The sequence below is a fragment of the Serinus canaria genome, chromosome 15, assembly GCF_022539315.1.
Source record: "Serinus canaria isolate serCan28SL12 chromosome 15, serCan2020, whole genome shotgun sequence".
Lineage (NCBI taxonomy): Eukaryota > Metazoa > Chordata > Aves > Passeriformes > Fringillidae > Serinus > Serinus canaria.
This window is the reverse complement of record NC_066329.1, coordinates 1,358,266-1,377,198: the sequence shown is the minus strand read 5'-3', so window position 1 is coordinate 1,377,198 and position 18,933 is coordinate 1,358,266. Positions and strand designations below refer to the sequence as shown.

The 18,933-nt window shown below is 63.8% G+C and overlaps 3 protein-coding genes across 3 annotated transcripts; 2 read left to right on the top strand and 1 right to left on the bottom strand.

The window, feature by feature from the left end:
• Positions 1-245: 245 nt before the first annotated feature.
• On the bottom strand, positions 246-7,505 carry PES1 (pescadillo ribosomal biogenesis factor 1). Its single transcript, XM_018916369.3, has 15 exons — positions 7,344-7,505; positions 6,908-6,987; positions 6,266-6,419; positions 6,080-6,189; positions 4,935-5,106; positions 4,669-4,758; positions 3,300-3,416; positions 3,082-3,159; positions 2,637-2,726; positions 2,350-2,480; positions 2,080-2,205; positions 1,801-1,985; positions 1,543-1,715; positions 1,002-1,169; positions 246-720 (listed from the first exon to the last, which is right to left on the bottom strand). Exons 1-15 carry the CDS (start codon positions 7,365-7,367, stop codon positions 634-636), a joined length of 1,785 nt encoding a protein of 594 aa, XP_018771914.2. The 5' UTR covers positions 7,368-7,505; the 3' UTR covers positions 246-633.
• An 884-nt stretch (positions 7,506-8,389) lies between these two features.
• TCN2 (transcobalamin 2) lies at positions 8,390-11,377 on the top strand. The gene is made up of 10 exons (XM_030233009.2): positions 8,390-8,718; positions 9,226-9,415; positions 9,489-9,536; positions 9,617-9,750; positions 9,847-10,005; positions 10,082-10,257; positions 10,434-10,608; positions 10,698-10,890; positions 11,054-11,175; positions 11,271-11,377. Exons 1-10 carry the CDS (start codon positions 8,658-8,660, stop codon positions 11,330-11,332), a joined length of 1,320 nt encoding a protein of 439 aa, XP_030088869.2. The 5' UTR covers positions 8,390-8,657; the 3' UTR covers positions 11,333-11,377.
• Positions 11,378-11,929: 552 nt separating this feature from the next.
• On the top strand, positions 11,930-16,356 carry SLC35E4 (solute carrier family 35 member E4). The gene is made up of 2 exons (XM_050980473.1): positions 11,930-12,851; positions 14,121-16,356. The coding sequence occupies exons 1-2, from the start codon at positions 12,251-12,253 to the stop codon at positions 14,546-14,548; spliced, it is 1,029 nt and encodes a 342-aa protein (XP_050836430.1). The 5' UTR covers positions 11,930-12,250; the 3' UTR covers positions 14,549-16,356.
• The last annotated feature ends 2,577 nt before the right edge of the window (positions 16,357-18,933 follow it).

Sequence of the window (18,933 nt, the reverse complement as noted above, 5' to 3'; positions counted from 1 at the left end):
ATTCTTCAGAGTGAGAGCCTTCACCACATTTGGGGACAAAGGTGTGCCCACAAACCCCATGAGACACCTTGTCCCCCCCAGCCGTGGTGTCTCCAAGGGGAAAACCCAGGACTGACATAACAAGAACACATCCAGCAGGATCAGCAACCCTGGCACTCGCCATGGATCTCCACATCCATCCACATCACCCTCTGAGGGGCCTCCCCCACAACCAGGCAGAAGGAGCAGACAACAAACACCACCAGAAAAGCATCACCTTCTTTAATTCAAAATAAAAATACAGGGGAATATGGTTTTCTGTGTGGATAATGGGAAGCAGCTCCGGGCTCCGCACTCCTCTGCCCTGGGGAGCTCCTGGGAGCCAGGCTCCAGCAGCCAGGGCTGTGCAAATTCACACGGAACGATTCCAGAGCTCTCCTTGGCCTCCTCTTCCTCACGCAGAGGTGGCACCAGCATGGAGAGGACAGTCCTTGTAACACCAACTCCGCAGAGGGGAGCGGGGCAAAGGCAGAGCAGCAGGTGGATTTACAGATGGGAAACGTTTCAAACACGGCATTTCTGCCCCAGGAGCAAAGCCAAGGGTTTTCCACCCAAAAGCAACAGTGGAAAACCATCCAGGAGCCCCCAGCCCTGTCACGCTTGTCGCGCCTTCTTGTTCTTCTTCTTCTGCTCCTTGAGAGCTGCGTCGTGGGCTTTCCTCTTCTCAGCCAGTTTGTTAGCCTAAGGAGAGTCCCCCAAGACCCTCGGGTCAGTGCAGGACAGGGGCTGCAAGCCCTCGGTCCCACCCAAGCTCCAGCTGCACGTGGAGGACAGGCCCCATGGCACCGGGATCAGGGCTGGCATACAGAGAGGGGACACAGGGAGCTCTGCCCACCTGGGGCAGCCTGGGGACACTGGCAGGGACCTCAGCACCTTCACCAGGGACAGGGAGGAGCGGAAGGAGCGAGGGGGTTTGAGAAGAGCCCGCCCCAGGATGCAGGTGAGGGGCCCAGCCACTGTACCTCGCGGATTTTGCGCTTTTTCCCGAACATGATCTTCTTGTAGAGGTACTTTTCCCTCTTCTTCATCATCATGATGGCCAAGCGCTTCTCCTCGCTCTGCTGCTCCTGCTCCAGGCGCTGCTTGTCCTCCACCTGCACCTTCCCCGCCGTCACCTTCACAGGAAGCACCTGTGGGGAGCCAGGGAGCTCAGGACACTGGGAACCAACCCTCCTTCCACAGGGACAGGCATTTCCAGCCCCTTCACTGCGGGCCAGGGAGAGCCACAGCTCTCACAGCCAGGCCCTGACAGGACTGGTACTGCAGCTCATGAGTGTGGGGCCAGGAGCACCCCTGGAAGTGCTCCAGGCTGGGCTGGACGGGGCTTGGAGCAACCTGGGACAGTGGAAGGTGCCTCTGCCCATGGCAGAGACTGGAACAAGATGAGCTTTAAGGCCTCTCCCAACCCAAACCATTCCATGACTGAGTATCCCAGTGATCCCAGGACAGGGACATCCCTCAGCAGGGACAGGGGCACTGAAGCTGCCTCCATGGGATCCCCACCTTGTTGCTCTGAGTGCTCTGAGTCTTCTGCTCTTCCATCTTCTGCTCTTCTATCTTCTGTAACTTTATCTCCTCTTCCTTTTCAGACTCATCTTCCTCTTCCTCCTCTTCTTTGTCATTGTCACCTTCCTCTTCCTCCTCTTCTTCCTCCTCCTCCTCTTCACTCTCTTCCTCTACAAGGAGACACTACCGTTACCCTTGGGATGCTCCAGAGTAGGCACAGCCCAGCTCCCAAACTCCTCTGGGAGCTCCCAGCACCTGGATTCTCTCCCCTCTGCAGGGCCAGCAGCTTCAGCTTCTCGGGAGGGATGTAGTCGCCCTCCTTCTCCGTCACGAAGGGCGAGAGGTGCGGGGGCAGCAGGACTCCGGGGAAATAATCGGCCACGGGCAGGCACAGCTTGGCGTTGACCGAGTCAAACACCCACTGGGGCTGCAGGTAGTACCTGGGAGGGGCAGAGGGGTCCCACCTCAGGCTCTGGAGCCCGTGGGACAGCTCTGGGACGGCTGCTCTGGGGAGGGCCCCCCTGCCCCACCCACCTGCCAACCACCTGCTTGTCCAGGCGGGGCCGGTCGATGATGTGGTGGGTGATGGATGGGTCGGTGGCGTCGTAGGTGGCACCGATGCACAGGGACTTGTCCCAGGACACCTGGCCACCAAAGCACCTGTGGGCAACACCACCGAGGAGTCAGACAGGCAGGTGGGACCCTCAGGGTCACCCCAGCCACAGGACATCGAGTGGGTTGGCCCCAAAAGTCCTGCCAGAGGGGGAGGCCAGCGCTACCGAGAGTCTTCCGCCCACCACGCACCGGATGACGAAGGCCAGTGGCTCCCGGGGCACCTCCCTGTTAAGGAAGAAGCGCAGCCCCTCAAAGAGCTTCTTGTGCTTCTCCAGGGCCTCCTGCTCCTTCTTCTTGGCGTCCATCAGCTCTGCTGTCTCCTGCTCAGAGCAAAGTCCTCAGTCTCCTCCCCACACACAGCCCTTGCCAAGGGCCCCTTGGCCAAGAGGAGTGTCAAGAGCTGTCCCCGGGCTGCCAGCGTGGGCACAGGACAGGATCCCCCAGGGCCAGGGATGAGCCCACCACCAGGGTCTTACCCCCTCCACTGGGAATTCATCCATCTCCACCTCGTCCTCGTGGGCTGGAGCCACTGCCCGAGCCAGGCTGGCACTCAGAGCCGAGAGCCTCTGCAGGGAGAGGACATGGAGTCACATCCAGGGAGTGGGAAAAGGAACAGCCCCACAGGGGAAGGGGATTTTTCAGAGCAAAAGGCTGGAAGAGCTAGGGTCTGGACAGAATTCAGCCTCCTCCAGGCACTTTACCCAGCATGGGACTCTGGGGAATCTCTGGCCATGCAGGGGGAGGCTGGTGGTGCCCAAGGCTGAGCCCAGCTCTGCCCTACAGGAACAGGGAGTTTGGGATCAGCCTCTTCCACCCTGCAGGGATCTGGCTCTGTCCTTCAGTGCCATGCCAGGAGGGCTGTGGGCAGGACACGAAGGCCACAGTGTCCCCATGGGTCACAGTGCCAGCAGTGTACCTCACCTCCAAGTAGCTCTCTGAATCCATGGCGTACTCCTTGCCCTCTGCAGGCTTCAGCTCATCCTCAGCCTGGCTGTCGATCTGGGAAGGAAAAGGGGTGAGGAAGCAGCTCCCAAAAATAGATATCCCAAAAGTCTCTCATTTCCACCCTCCGTCCCACCAATCCACGTTGCCATCGCCCCAGGGTGGGCGGGGCACGGTGACCCCGGGGGTTGCCTCACCTTGGGGGGGTACAGCAGGTTCAGGGACTGGTAGAGGCGGAAGTTGACGAAGCCCAGGAGGGTGGTGTAGAACTCAGTGAAGGTGGCCATGACCCGGTAATCCACGTCTGTAGGGTGCTGCCAGCACACGGGATGGGACACAGGGATAAAGGACTCCCCTCTACAGGGGCCCATCCCACCCACAGGGAGAAGGATCACTCAGTATCCCCATTTAGGAAGGGACCCACTTAGGAAGGGATCATCCAGGCCACCCCTGGCCCTGCCCAGACCCCCCAACAATCCCACCCTGGGCATCCCTGGCAGTGCTGGGCAAAGGCTCCTGGAGCTCTGGCAGCCTCGGGGCCTTGCCCATTCCCTGGGGAGCCTGGGCAGTGCCAGCACCCTCTGGGGGAAGAACCTTTCCCTGAAAATCAACCTAAACATGCCCCAAGTGCAGAGATGTCACAGCCACCACCAGACCCTGGGCAGGGAGAACTCTGCAGGCTTCCCCCAGAGTCCTGCTGCCACCCATCCATGCCTGGATACATGGAACACTTCATCCCATCATGGATGGGGACTCCAACTCTTGGTCCAGGGACTCCAACTCTTCAAGGTGAAGAGTGCAGGGTATGGAAAAGATGGACAAAAGGAGACAAGGGGAATGGCTTCCCACTGCCAGAGGGCAGAGATGGATGGGATATTGGGAATTAGGAATTGTTCCCTGGCAGGGTGGGCAGGCCCTGACACAGGGTGTACAGAGCAGCTGTGGCTGCCCCTGGATCCCTGGCAGTGCCCAAGGCCAGGTTAGACACTGGGGCTGGGAGCAGCCTGGTCCAGTGGAAGGTGTCCTTGCCCATGGCAGGGGTGGAATGGGATGGACTTTAAGGTTCTTTCCAACTGAAAACATTCCAGGGTTCTATGATTCAGAACCACAAAACCTCAAAAACCACAAAAACCTCAACTGTGCTTAGTCCTAGAAATCCCAAGAGAAACTGGAGAGAGCCCTGCTGTCCCTGTGAACTCCTGCCAAGGCTCAGGGGAGGCTGTCCCAGCACAGCAGGGACATCCCCATGCCGAGGGGACACAGCACAGAATTCCTTTGGGGAGACTGCAGGATCTGACTCATCTCTTCCCTTTGCTCCACCAATCTGGCTCCCACAGGTTAATTGTTAATGGCTGATAAGACTGGGGACACAAGGAACTGGGGAGACTGGTACAGGCAGCCTCGGGGCATCCCAAGGTGACAGGTGGCTGTGTCCCCACGTGCCTCTGCCGCCAGGCCCCAGGCCCCGTGGTCTGTGTCCCATGTGCCACAGAACAGTCCCTTGGTGATCCCTGGTGATTCCCAAGAACAGTGGTGTGATCCCCTGGGCTCTCCCCAGTTACTCACGTCGTGGGCAAAGGCGTAGGGGGTGATCCAGGTGATGGGCTGCCCCAGCACCTCAGCCTGGTAGTAGATGCCCTTGATGGAGAGGAACACCTGGCAGGACAGAGCACAGGCTCAGTGGGAGGAAGGCTGCTGTGTCCCTGTCACTGTCACCCTTCTCCTGGAAGGGATTCAGATTCCAGTGGGATGAGTGACCTGACACCTCGGCAAGGTCCCCGCCCCGACAGCCCCAGTGTCCCCAGGCAGGGCTGGGCTGTCCCCAGTCCCACCTTGCGCAGGGAGCGGGAGGCAATGACGAAGTTCTGGAACTCCACGACGAGGCGCCGGCACAGCTGCACGGTCTGTACATGGCACTTGCCCGTGCGAGGGAAGGTGGAGAACAGGAAGCACATGGACAGGGCATCGTCCAGGTCCCGCAGGGCATCCACAAACGTGGGGTACCTGTGCCCAGGTGGGGGACAGGGGGGTCACAGCCAGCCCCAGAGTCCTGCAGAAGCGGCTGGGGCTGGGAGAGACCCCGGTTGAGAAAGGAATGGGAACTGTAGAGCATCCACCTACATATCCCAGCAGAGCACACAGAATGATGGAATAGCCTCATTTAGGAAGGATTATGGGGTTTCCTCCCTCCTCTGTCCCCTCCTTGCTCATGTCACCAAACTCACCAGAGCCTTGGCAGCATTGACCCTTCACCAGCCCTCTGAGGAAAACACCCCACAGGGAGAGCAGGGGAGTTCCCTGTGCTCTCCTGGAGCCACCCAGGATGGCTGGGCATTCCCTGCTCTCTCATTCCTTCTTCTCCAGCCCAGAAACACAAATTCCACCAATAACTCCAAAAATTGTACACAAGGTGGATTCCCAGAAAGGGACAGATGTGGTGAAAGATCAGAGTATTCCAGGATGGTTTGGGTTGGCAGGGACCTTAAAGCCCATTCAGTGCCACCCCCTGCCATGGGCAGGGACACCTTCCACTATCCCAGGCTGCTCCAAGCCCCATCCAACCTGGCCTTGGGCACTGCCAGGGATCCAGGGGCAGCCACAGCTGCTCTGGGCACCCTGTGCCAGGGCCTGCCCACCCTGCCAGGGAACAATTCCTAATTCCCAATCTCCCATCCAGCCCTATCCTCAGGCAGTGGGAGCCATTCCCTGTGTCCTGTCCCTCCATCCCTTGTCCCCAGTCCCTCTGCAGCTCTCCTGGAGCCCCTTCAGGCCCTGCAAGGGGCTCTGAGCTCTCCCTGGAGCCTTCTCTTCTCCAGGTGAGCTCCTCCAGCTCTCCCAGCCTGGCTCTGGAGCAGAGGGGCTCCAGCCCTTGGAGCATCTCTGGTGCCTCCTCTGGACGCTCTCCAGCAGCTCCAGGTCCCCCCTGTGCTGGCCCCAGGGCTGGATGCTGCAGGTGGCTCAGAGCCAGCTGCCTCACCTCTCCTTGACAATGTGGTCGAGTTTGTAGGTGGGTTTGTTGTCCTTCAGCCTCTCCACAGTGCCCCACTCACTCTTCCCGTAGGCCTTGCGCAGCTTCCTGACAAACACCTGGGGGGACAGGGGCATGTGGGGGCTCTGTGGGCCAGGACAGGTCACAGGGGGGGCCCTCGGGGGGGACAATCACCTTGTACTCCCGGAATTTGTTGACAATGGGCTCATGGAGCAGGAATTTGATGTCCTTGAGCAGGTAGAAGGTCCTGGGGGCGGTGGAACCCTTGTTCACCTTCTTCTTGTGCTTGGGCTCGTGAGGGTAAATCCCCTTGAGGATGCAGAGGCGCCTGGCGAGGGGGACAGCACTGGTTTGGGGGCCACGGCTGCCCTGTGTCCCCTGGGCCAGCCCTGGCCCCTCCCGTGGAGGGGGAACCCCAAACTCGGCAGCCTGGAACCCAGGGCAGCTGCAGGGCCCCGAGGGACAGGGCCAGCCCCAGGGCCACTCCTCGGGGAGGAGCTCGGGGGTCCCACGGTCACCCCACAGCCCAGCACAGATCTCGGGGGTCTGATCCCCCCCTGCTGCCCGGGGGGCACTGGGGGTCCCAGGAGGCTGAGGGGCGATCGCTGAGGTGGGCACAGCCCAGGGGCTCTGGTTCCACAGGGGGCGGTTCAGGGCACCGGGGGAGAGGGTTTCGGCGGGTCCCGGAGCCACCGCCGCACCCACCGCTGCCCTGGGTAGCACCAGGGGAGCTCAAGGGACCGGAGGGTTCGCGGAAAGGGGGTTGGGGGTGCAGGGGGCACCAGAAGGGCAGGGGGAGGGGGGTCCCCGCCGCACCTGAAGTCGGGCAGGCTCAGCTGCAGCTTCTTCCGCGCCCGGTTCCGGGTGATGTAGTTGGTGGCGGCTCCGCGCTCGTACTGGGGAGAGACGGGGGCGTTGGTGGAGCTCGGTGATGCGGAGGGGACCCCCCGCAACCGGCCCGGGGCCCCCGGGACCCCTGGGAGCGGAGAACCGGGGCATGGGGGGCTGGAAGGGGGCACCGGGCACGGCCAGCGCGGCGGCAGGAGCGGAACCGAGCACCGGGAGAGGGAGCGAGCACCGCCGCCAGGGAGGGCTGCAGGGGCACGCCACGGCCGGAGGGGCGGCACCGGCGAGCAGCCACCGACCGACACCGGGGGCACGGACAGGGCAGGGAGGGGGGAGGGAGGAACGGCACGGGGAGGCACCGGGCGGCGTGCCCGCGGCCGAAAGGAGGGCAGAAAGGGCCCCGTACCTTCTTCTTCTCCAGCCCGCCCATGGCCCCGCTGCCGCTGCCACCACGTGCGCCCGCGCAACACAGGACCCCGTGCTGCCCGCGGCCCGCCTGCGCCCGCGGCCGGGCCTGCGCACACCGGACCGGCCCCGCGCGGGGAAGGAGCGCTGCGCGGGCACCGAGCGCTGCGCGGGCACCGAGAGCGGCGGGGCAGGCGGCACCGGGGGCTCAGTCAGGCGCGCCGTGGGCAGCCTACAGCCCTAGCAGGAGGGGTCCTGAGGCGCAGAGCGCACTGGGATATTACAGTGCCTCGTGGGGCATGCCGGGATTTAGCGCGGCAGGCAGGCGCGAAGCACGCCGGGATATACCGCGGCCTAGAGCGCGGGGTACGCCGGGATTTACCGAAGCGGGGCTGCGCAGGGCACGCCGGGGTAGCGGGGCGGAGCACGCCGGGATATAACGAGGCAAGGGTGGCGCGCAGCATGCGGGGATATAGAGAGGCAGATGGCGGCCCCGGGTTCCCTGCCCGCACCTGCGAGTCCCGCTGCCCTCCTGTGGTCCTTGGCGCCGCAGTACCGACCGCAGGCACCGACCTGGGGAGCCCACAGCGGGGCGGGTGTTAGGGGAACACCGGGGCACACAGAAGTGTCGGTGCCAGGGGCTCCCCAGGCCCGCCCCCGTGCTCGGGTGTCCCCGGGCTGACGGGAGCTGAGCCTAGCGCGGCCCCGGGATCCCCTCCTGGGCTCGGGGGATTCGTTTTTGTGGCTCAGGACTCCACGTCCCCCCCGGCAGGGGAGTTCCACCTCTTGGGGCTCCGGGCCCCCTCACCCCGGCTTTAGGCATGTTTGGGGGCTTCGTGTCCCCCCCGCCTGTCCCGCGGCTCCCGGGCGCGTCTGATCAATCTCTGTTTTCTCAGTTAAATCGTACTTGTAGGCGAGCACGGCGATTCTCCTTCCAGGGGCCGGCTTTGGCCGGGTTTCAGCCCTATCTATTTTCGGGCTGTGGCCGCCGGCGCTGCCCCGAGCAGCGGCAGCTTGGGTCGGGCTGCCCGGGGCAGGGTGTCCCGGGCTGTCCCGGGCAGGGTGTCCCGGGCTGTCCCGGGCAGGGTGTCCCGGGCCGCCCCGGGCTGGCTGTCCCGAGCTGCCCGGGACTGCACCCGCTGCCCTCGGCTGCGCCTCAGTCCAACTTCTGCCCCGTTTGTGCTGACTCGGCCCCGGCGTGCGGAAACGGCCTCTCGCCACACCTTCCCGTGCTGTCCCCGCTCCCAGCTCGTCCCGTCGCTCTCGGCTATCCGGCGTGGCTCTGCCACCCCGTGTCCCCCTGTCCCGCTCGGCCATGGGGCTGCCGCTCGTCCTGCTGCTGCTGCTGCCCGCGCTCCTGCCCGCCCGCTGCTGCGGTGAGTGCGGCCCCGGCCCCAAACCTGTCCGTGACCCCCCGGGCCGGGGCTCGCCCTGAGCTCGGGGGGTCCCCGAGGGTCGGGGCTGGGGGGATGAGCCCCATCTGCAGCCCCTCGGTGACAAATTCTCCGGGGCTCAGCTCCCCCCAGCCCAAGCCCTGCCGCCCCTTCCCCTGTCCGGAGCCAGCCCCTGCCCACCCCGCCCACGGGTCCCTGGGGACGGAGGTGTCACCCCCGCCCTCCGCCACCCCCTCGGGTTCTCTGTGCTCTTGCTCCACGTCGCGTCTCCTTGTTTCTTCCCCTTTTTGTGGTGGGGAATCTGGAGGTTATGGGATTTGGGGGTGACGCGGAGGGTGTGGGGTGCGTGAATGGGTGGGTGCTGGGGGTCCCACCCCCACCGCGGCCGCATTCTGCACTGAGGGGGCCGTGGAGCTGCAGGGCCGTGCCTGGGGGCGTCTCGGCCCTCTCGGGCCCCCTCACCTGCCCTGCCTCCCCCGGGCCGGGCAGAGCCCCCGGCGGGCTCGGCGGGTGCCGTGCGGGCACTGAGTGCGCGGCTGCTGGGGCTGGCGGGGGACCCCGCGCGGGACCCCGACCCCGCCGTGTACCTGGCCCTGCGCCTGGCCCGCGAGCACGACCCGCGGCTGGAGCGGCGCTACCTGGAGCGGCTGCAGGACACCTTCCAGCACGCCTACGGCAGGTAGGTGCCCGGGGGACTCCCGCGGGCCTTCGGGGCCGCCTCTGTCCCCCGTGCTGACACCCTGTCCCCGCAGGAGCCTGCAGGGCCATGGCCACTCCTGGTGGGATGCTGAGCGCAGCACGTACGTGTGGGTGTCCCTGGGTCCCCTCGGGGCAGGTGACACCTCGGGCAGTGTCCTGGGAGGTGACCGGTGCCTTGCAGGAGCGTGGCGGAGCCCCCGCATACGGGGCGGCTGGCACTGTACCTGCTGGGGCTGCAGGCCACCTGTCCCCCTCTCAGTCCCCATCGCTCGCTGGTGACATGGCTCAAGTACTACCTGGAGGAGGACTGGACAGGTGAGAGTGTCCCCGCGGGATGAGTGCCCTCCTGGCACCTACTCATCTGGCTGTGAGGCACCGGCTCACCCTGGTGACACCACACGTTGTCCCCAGGCTCCCAGCAGCGAGGCCACCCCGTCACCAGTTACTACCAGTACGGGCTGGGTGTGCTGGCGCTGTGTGTGCACCGCAAGCGGGTGCGGGACGAGGTGGTCCGGCGGCTCCTCACAGCCCAGCACTACGGAAGGCTCGGGCACGGTGGCAACACCGTGGGTAAGGGCCCATGGGCACGGGGGGGGGGCACCGCAGCGGTGTGTGACTCCAGGGTGACCCCGGGGTGTCCCTGCAGACACCGAGGCCGTGGTGGCACTGGCCTTCACCTGCCTGGAGCGGAGGAGGTTGGTGGGGAGCGCGCTGGCGGCCAAGCTCCGGCTGGCCGCACACGAGGCCAGCAGGAACATGGCCAAGGCCCAGGGCCCCGACGGTGTCATTGGCAACATCTACAGCACCCCATGGGCCCTGCAGGTGGGTGCCACCTGAGGGGACATCTGGGCTGGCACTGGAAGTGGGCATGGGGGGAAGTGGGTCTGCAGATATGGGTGCCAAGGGAGATGCAGCTGCTGTGGGGCAGGTGATGTTCAGCAGTGCAGTGCCCAGGTATCGAACCCTGTTCCCACCACCTCCATCCCTCCCTGTCTCAGGTGTTCCTGGCCACAGGTGAGTGCCAGACAGAGCTGGCGTTCGGCCAGGCCATGGCTGCACTGCTGGAGAACCTGGAAGCCTTTGGCACTGCTGCCACCATGGCCCAGGTGCTGCCAGTGCTGCACGGCCACTCCTACCTGGACATCGCTGCCATGCACTGCGGGGAGGAGCCAGGTAGGAGCTGGGCTAGCGGGACTGGGGTCAGCGCTGGTGTCACCACTGGGGTGGCTGCGTGTCACCAGTGCCGTGGTGGCTTCTCGCAGACACGCTGACACCCCTGGACATGGAGCCCCTGCTTGAGGTGCCGGGGAACAAGACAGTGCAGCTGGTGGTGGAGTGTCCCCTGCCCTGGTGCTATGATCTCCGGCTCTATGACCGCTTGGTGCCTGTGCCCGCCACCGCCTCCCTCCTGGATGTGCTCCAGGCGGCTGCAGCGCTGGAACCCCGTGAATTCCGGTGTGTGGGGGTCACGCTGTGGTAGCCACATGTCCTGCACCTGTGCCCTGTGCCGGGCTCACTCCGGTTCCCAGTGCACAGCTCCCTTGGAGCAGCTCTGTGCCCCCCCAGCAGTGTCGAGGCCGCAGCCTCACCCCCCTGACCCCGCTGTCCCACCCCGCAGGTTCCACACCCAGGACACCCCCCAGGGCCCCTTCCTGACCCAGGTGCTGGGGCTGGAGGCACGGCCGGAGAAGCGAAACTACTGGCAGATCCTGTCTGCACCCAACACCCCCCTGCAGATGGGTGAGTGGCGGGTGAGGGTCCCTGGGGAGGTGGCGGGGCTCCCTGCAGCCCCGTGGCTGTTGTCTCACCCCAGACTGTTGTCCCTCTCCCCACAGGTATTGCCGACTACAGACCCCAGGATGGGGCGACCCTCATCCTGCGCCTCAGCGAGTGGTAGAGGGTGGGGGGCGATGGCAATGAAACCCTCACTGTGGGCCCAGGACCTGCCGGCTCCCTGCCTCCTGCTTTCGTGGGCCAGCGCTCCAAATCTGCCAGGGGCAGGAGGAGGGGACACACATGATTCTCTGTGTCCTACAGGTGCAGTGGGACAGGGACACCAAAACCAGCAGCCCCTCCAGTCCTGGTCCCACTCGGGAATGGGGCAGGTGGCCGCTGGGAGCAGCCGTTTTTGGGGTGTCCAAAGCATTTTTGGGATGGCCAAAAATTTGGGCATTCTGAGTCAGTGCTGTTCATCCTCAGCCAGCTGGATCCTCCTCCTCTGTAACCCCCTGGGGGTTACTGAGCCCCCACTGTCCCAGGGCTCGGGGACTGCGGTGCCTGAGAGGCACCCCCAAATCTGCGTGACTCCCCCGGGAGTTTAATCCAGTCCCCAAAATCCCCGGGGCAGCGGCGGGTCGGGGCCGAAGCAATGGCGCCGGGGGCCGGGCGGGGCTTGGAGGCGGCGCCGCCGTCATCACAGAGGGCGCTGAGGGTCGGGTGCCCGGCGGGCGGGCGGCGCCGGTGGTGGTGCCCCCGGTGTCCCGCTGCCCGTGCCCGCCGTGCCCCGCCCGCCCGGCAGTGACGCGCTGGCCTCGCAGGGCGGAGCCTCCGCCCTCCGCTCCCGCCATCACCAAACTTTCCACCCGCCCCGGTCGCCGCCGCCGCCTCCCGGCACATGGCACCGCCAGCCCGGCGCTGAGCCCCGCCAGCATCCCCGGCTGGGGCAGCGCCACCGCGGGGAGCGGGGACAGCGCGGGAGCGGGGACAGCGCGGCCGCCGCCGCGCCAGCGCCGCTGTCACCGGCACCCACCGCAGGGCTCTCGGGAGGACGGGGCAGAGCGGCGAGGGGCGGCCGGAGGCAGCGGAGCCGGTGCTCATGTGCCCGCGGTCGCGGCGGGGCGATGAAGCCGCGATGAGCGCGGCGGGCGCGGGCACCGTGCGGCCCTGGAAGCCCGACCCGGGGCAGGCGGACGTGGGGCGGCCGCCCGGGCCGGCGCTGCCGCTGACCCTCAGCGTGCTGGCCTGGCTGGGCACCGGCACCACCATGGCCGGCCTCAACAAGTGGATCTTCGCGGCGCACGGGTTCCGCTACCCGCTGCTGCTCTCGGCGCTGCACATGCTGTCCGGCGTGGCCGTGGGGTACCCGCTGGGCTGGGCACGGGCACCGGGCCCCCGGCCCCGCGCCAGGATCTACCTGCTCAGCCTCACCTTCTGCACCAGCGTGGCTCTGGGCAACCTGGGCCTGAGCTACGTGCAGCTGGACGTGGCACAGGCCGTGGCCACCACCACGCCGCTGGTGACGCTGCTGCTGGGGCTGCTGGGGGGCCGGCGGCCGCACCCGCTGCAGTTCTGGGCCATGGGGCCGGTGTGCGCCGGGGCCGCCTGCAGCATCGCCGGCGGGCTCTGCTTCTCCCAGCCCGGCTGCGGCTTCCTCCTGGCCGCCACCGTGCTCCGCGCCCTCAAGTCCATCCAGCAGAGTAAGTGCCACCTGTTCCTGTCCCTGTCCTGCATGACCGCCCGGCCCTGGCTCAGCCCCTGGGGTGCAGGGGTGCTGGTGTTACCTCCGTGCCCCCCCCCCCCGGTGCTGGGGGTTCTCCCTGCTCGCCCTGCCACCCTCTGTGCACCCTGGTGTCACCCCAGCTTCTCTGCCACCCCACCCTATCACTGGTGTCACCCTAGTGCCTCCTTTGTGCTGGTGATACTCCCTGCCCAGCCTGGCCACAGTGTCACTCCAACCGTGGTGGCACTCTGGCTCCCAGTCTCACCCCAGTCCTGGTGCCACGTGCTGTCCCTGTTGGCCTTGGTGCCACTCTTGGATCACCCCAGAGCCACCCTTGTCCCTCTCAGAGCTAAGTCATGCTTGTGGCCTGGCCCTGAGGTGACATGACGTTAGTTTGTCAGGGGTGACACCATTAGTGTCCCTGTGGTGTCATTGGGCCATGGGGGATGGAAGTGCCCTAACTTGGCTCAGGGTCACCCAGCCTGTCCCATCCCTGTGGGCTGCTGGACTCCGTGTGAGTCCCCCCTTCCCAAGGTGGCCACGGTGCCACCTGGGTCGTGGTGTCCTTGGCACATGGCAGTGAGGAGCCAGCTGGAATGGTTCTGGTTGGGAACGGAGCGTTTCCTCTGGAGCCTGTGGCTCGGGGCACTATGGGGACAGGCTCTGCCATGGGGCTCTGTGCCCACCCCCCAAGGGCTCCGTGGCTGTAGTGGGGTGCTGTGGCTCCCCAAGGGACACCACTGGTCATTGTGCCACTTCCCTGTCACCTTTTCGGCCCCGGTGGGACATGGACAGTGGCCTTGGGGAGGGTAGGGCCATGTCTGTGTGTGGCAGCCAGCCCTGCAGTGCCTGCTGTCCCCACTGTCCTCGGATGACCTGGAGGGAGGGACATGGGGACAAATGCTCTGAAATGGGCTGGGAAAGCTGCCCTGTCCAACCCTCCCAAACACAGGCACCCGTGAAAGCAGACACCCTCGGAATCAGGGCATCCCCAGAGTGGGACCCCCCCTAAACCAAGGAATCTCAGGAATTAAGGACTCCTGAACAGAGAGACACATCCAAACCAGGGAACCTCTGAACTGGGACCTCCCCAAACCATGGGCACCCCCCCACCCTCCCCTGATTTTCCCCTTCCCTTTACTGCTCAGTCTCGTGCGGGTGGGTGTCTCCCGAGGGTGCCGGGTGCCCCTGCGGCAGGTGGGTGTTCCTGTGGGACGTCCCACCGACCGTCCCCCTGTCCCCCCAGGTGTGCTGCTGCAGGAGGACCGTCTGGACGCGGTTTCCCTGCTCGGCCTGACATCCCTGCCCAGCTTCGTGCTGCTGTTTGGGGCAGCTGTGGCGCTGGAGCTGGGCCCCTCGTGGCAGGGCGTCCTTCGCCCCGACGCCGCACTCTGGGGCTGCGTCCTGCTCAGCTGCCTGGGCTCCGTCCTCTACAACCTGGCCACCTCCTGCCTCCTGTCCCTCACCTCGGCCCTCACGCTGCACCTCCTGGGCAGCCTCACTGTGGTGGGCAACCTGCTGCTGTCGTGGCTGCTGTTCGGCACGCGTCTGGGTGCGCTGGGCTACGCCGGCGTGGCGCTGACGCTGGCGGGGATGGTGCTGTACCACCAGCCCCGGCTCCTGGGCGCCTGCTGGGGCCTGTGCGGGCTGCGGCAGCACCCGCGCCACCAGTAGGGACCCGCGGGGGGTCGGGGCCGGGAGGGCTCTGGGGGAGAGCTGTGCATGTGTGCCAGTGTGTGTGTGTCACACGTGCACGTGTGTGCCAGGGTCTGTGACACCGTGCACGTGTGTGTGACACCGTGCATGTGTGTGCCAGGGTCTGTGACACCGTGCACGTGTGTGTGACACCGTGCACATGTGTGCCAGGGTCTGTGACACCGTGCACCTGTGTGTGACACCGTGCACATGTGTGCCAGGGTCTGTGGCACTGTGCACGTGTGTGCCAGTGTGTGTGTGTGTGACACCGTGCACATATGTGCCAGGGTCTGGGACACTGTGCATGTGTGTGACACTGTGCACGTGTGTGCCAAGGTGTGTGACACTGTGCATGTGTGTACCAAGGTGTGTGTTACTCTTCTGTGCACACGTGTACCAGTGTGTGTGTGACACTGTGTACACATGTGCGACTGTGTGTAACTCTGTGCACGTGTGCCAGCGTGAGTGACTCTGTGCACGTGTGTGCCAGTGTGCGTAACTCCTCTGAGCAGTGTGTGCCAGTGTGAGTGATTCTGTGCACGTGTGCCGGTGTGCATGGCTCTGTGTGCACACACAGCTGCTGAGGTGCACACGTGAGCCAGTGTGCCTGGCTGTGTGCGTGTTGTGTTTTCTGGTGTGCCCAGAAGTGAGTGTACACACCCTGCTTTGCACAGTGTCCAGGTGTGCTGGTGTGCGCAGCACTGTACACATGGACGTGCTGACATGCACACGTGATGTGTGCACTGCTGTGTGCACATGTGTAGAATTGCACACTCTTGGGTGTGGGTGGGTCTGTGCACAGCTCTGTGCTTGTGAGTGTGCACAGGCTCAGCAGGTGTGAGCATGGCCCTGTGTGGGACATGCCTGTGTTGATGTGTATGACACTGCACACATAGGTGTGCACAGCTCTGTATGCATGTGTCAGTGTGCATGTGTTGGTGTGCAGGTGTTGGTGTGCAAGCAGGTCTCGTGCTTGTGGGCACGTGCGCATTGCCCCAGGCTGTGTACAGGTGTGTACACAGGTGTGTGGCACACGTGTGCTGCTGTGTGCAGGCTGGGCGTGAACAGCTCTGTGTGTGTGTGCAGGTGTGTGCTGCTGGCAGGTACCACTGTGCACTGGCTCTGCACATGTCCCTGGTGTGCACACACGGCCTGGGCATGCCCAGGGACATGGCTCTGGACACAGCTCTGGATACACAGCTCTGTGTATCCAGCTGCTGTCCCACCTGGGCAGACAGACATGGCTGTGTGTCTGTGTGTCTGTATGTGTGTGTCACTACTGAGCTCTGCTGGCTGGAGTGGCCCCTGGCTCTCTGTGTACACTCGGTTCTTGTGGCCGAACTGAATGCCCAGGACAGGGCGGGTGTGTCCCCTCTCCTGTCCCCATCCCCACCGTGTCGTGACAATTCCACGGGGCTGCCAGTGGTGCTGCCGATGTTGTCTTTGACCCCACCACGCCCCTCAGCCCCCACAGCTGTCCCCACCCCTCCCAGCTCGCTGCAGACTGGCATCCGTGGCAGAGATGGTGAGAGCCCAGCCGAGGGCACGGGAGCAGCCTGGACCAGCTGCCATCGCTCCAGGACAGTGGTGGGCTGTGACACGGGACAGTGCTGGGCTGTGACACAGCACATGCTCGCCACGGCAAAGGGACAACCCGGTGTGTGTCCCTGGCACCGCTGCCGGGTCCGTGGTGGCCATTGCCACACTTGTATCTCCACGCCGGGGCCGAAGGACCCAGCTCCAATTGCACTTGTCCCAAAATAAAGCTCTATTTTTGTTGTACTCCACCCTTGGCTCCCAGCGATCTCCTGGCCAAGAAGGAAGGAAGGGAGGAGCACCCAGTGCAGGGATAGGAAAGTGAGGCACAGAAGTGCCTCAGGATGTTGCAGCTCTTAGGAAGCTGTGTCCAGCATCTGCAGCTCCAGCAGGGACAGCTGTGGTTTGGCAGCCCCAGGGCTGGCAGTGGGACACCCCACAGCACACAGGAGGGATGCAGTGACACAGAGAGCAGTCACTGACCACAAGAGTCTGGAAAAGGGCTGGGTGCTTTGCCCTGCCCTGAGGTGCCATGACACTGGAGCATCCTGTCCCCTGAGTCATGGAATCATGGAATATCTTGGATTGGAAAGGATCCACAAGGATCATCGAGTTCACCTCCTTGTCCTGCACAGGACAGCCCCAAAAGTCACACCATGTCTTGCTTGTCCCTCCCCTCTCAGCCTGGTGACTCACTTGAACACAAAAACACAACCCCGCTTCCCCCGAAAATCCCCACTGGTTCCCGCCCTCTTTCCCAAACAGCGATTTTTTTCCATTGTTAGGGCAGTGATTTGAGGCTGCTTCCAGCAGCACCTGAGGAACGGCTCCTTCCCAGCACAGGGTTGAGGGTGGGGCGTGCCCAGTGTGCCACCTTTGCCAAGGTGCCCCAGGTGCGGCTGGAGTGGTGCCCATCCCAAAAAGGACACAAAGGGCCCGCAGTTATCAGCCAGCGGCCCCTGCTCTGGCCAGGAGCGTGTTTGCTTTCTGGGCTTACATTCCTGAGGCTTTTTCACAGTGGGGAGTGTTGGAGGGAGGAGGGAGACCAGCAAACCTGCCACCTGCAGCGTGGCTGGCTCAGGAGCCCTCCCCAGGGCCTGCCTGCCTATCCCAGCCCCCTGACTCATTTGCTGGCACTGGGCTCTGCCTGGGTCCCGGCTCCATCCATGGCTTTGCCTTTCCCACCTTGGATCCAGTGCGTGTGATGCTCGCCGTGCCCTGCAGCTCCCTGTGTGGCCCTGTGCAGTGGTGACAGTAGCTGGGGGTTTGAGGGCAGCATTCCTGCTGGTACTGGGGGTTATGTGGTCTGTGGAAAGCCCAGCAGTGGTGGGAGGGGTGGCTGGCTGTGGTGACACTCTCTCCGGTTATTCCAGGCCATGATGTCAGCCTGGTGTTATCCCTCTGCTCCGGCCCCAGGAAGGATTGGGTTTCCCACCACTCTGACAGCTGCCCATGTGCTGAGCCTGGTGCTGCTCCGGCCAAGCTGGATGAGGGAAAGCCATCCCAGCCCTGGGGTTTTTGGGAAGGGAGCAGATGGGACACCTTCCTGGAGAGCAGCCCCTGGCACAGGGCAGGAGCAGCCCAGCTGGAGCAGGGAGCTACGGGCACAGCCCTCACATGGGCATAGGGAGGGGTGGCTCCTTCTGAGGAGGGGTCACAGCTCTGAGGGATGGGCGACATCTCCACGTTCTTGGAGGTGCTGGCTGACAAAGAATCATGGAATCACAAGATGCTTTGGGTGGGAAGGGAACTTAAAGGTCATCTCATCCCATCCCCTGCCATGGGCAGGGACACCTTCCACTCCCAATGTCCAACCTGCCCTTGGACACTGCCAGGGATCCAGGGGCAGCCACAGCTGCCTTGGGCACCCTGTGCCAGGGCCTCCCCACCGTCCCAGGGAATGATTTCTTCCCAATATCCCATCCATCCCTGCCCTCTGGCAGTGGGAAGCCATTCCCTCTGTCCTGTCCCTCCACACTCTTGCTCAAAGTCCCTCTCCATCAAGGAGCTCCAGGTGAAGTGTGAAAGTCCAAAGTGGGGGAAATAACCCCGAGTTCAGTGGGACAGGGTGGTTATGGCATCAGGCCAGACAGTTTTCATGGATCTGCTGCTGAGCCACTGCTGAACCCTTCCTTGGAAGTGGCAATGGAACGTGCTGGGATGGCGCTGGAGCAGGAGCAGCATGTGCCCACACAGGGGAGAGGAAATCCAGGCTGGATTTACTGTGTGCCTGGGAGCACAGGGTGGAAATTGTCTCTGTTTCAGGACAGGGATTAACTGCTGCCCTGGGGCCTGTCTGCCCTGGCACAGCAGGATCTGGGATCGGCAACAGGGACAAACACTTGCTGAGCTGGGGAGCCTGAGCCAGGAAATTGCATCCTTCTGGGATATGCTGGGCTGTGCTCTCAAACCTACCACATTCCAGTCCTCAAATAGTGTCAGAGACTGTCCTGGGTATGGAGCTGGAATTATGGCAAAGCCTTTTTTAAAGTAGATGTAGGAAGATTGCATTTTTCCTTGTAGGACAGCCTAGCCCAGAGAGCTGAGGGTGTTTGAAGCTGTCCAAATGAGACTGGAGGCCAGGAGATGGACAGGATGACCCCTCAGACTCCCTTCCAGCCTCACAGCCTCTGTTCTAGCACCTAAAAATCCCCTTCAGGCTTTGTCCTTGACCATTTAGTAGCCTCCCTGATGGTTTCACTGCTGGCTCTGTGTCACAGGCTCCTGCCCTGCCCTGAGCAGGTTCTTGGCTGAGTAGCTGAGTTTCTAAAAGATGAAACCACAGGAGTTTAAAGACATTTTAAAAGCTTTAGAATCAGAGGAAGATG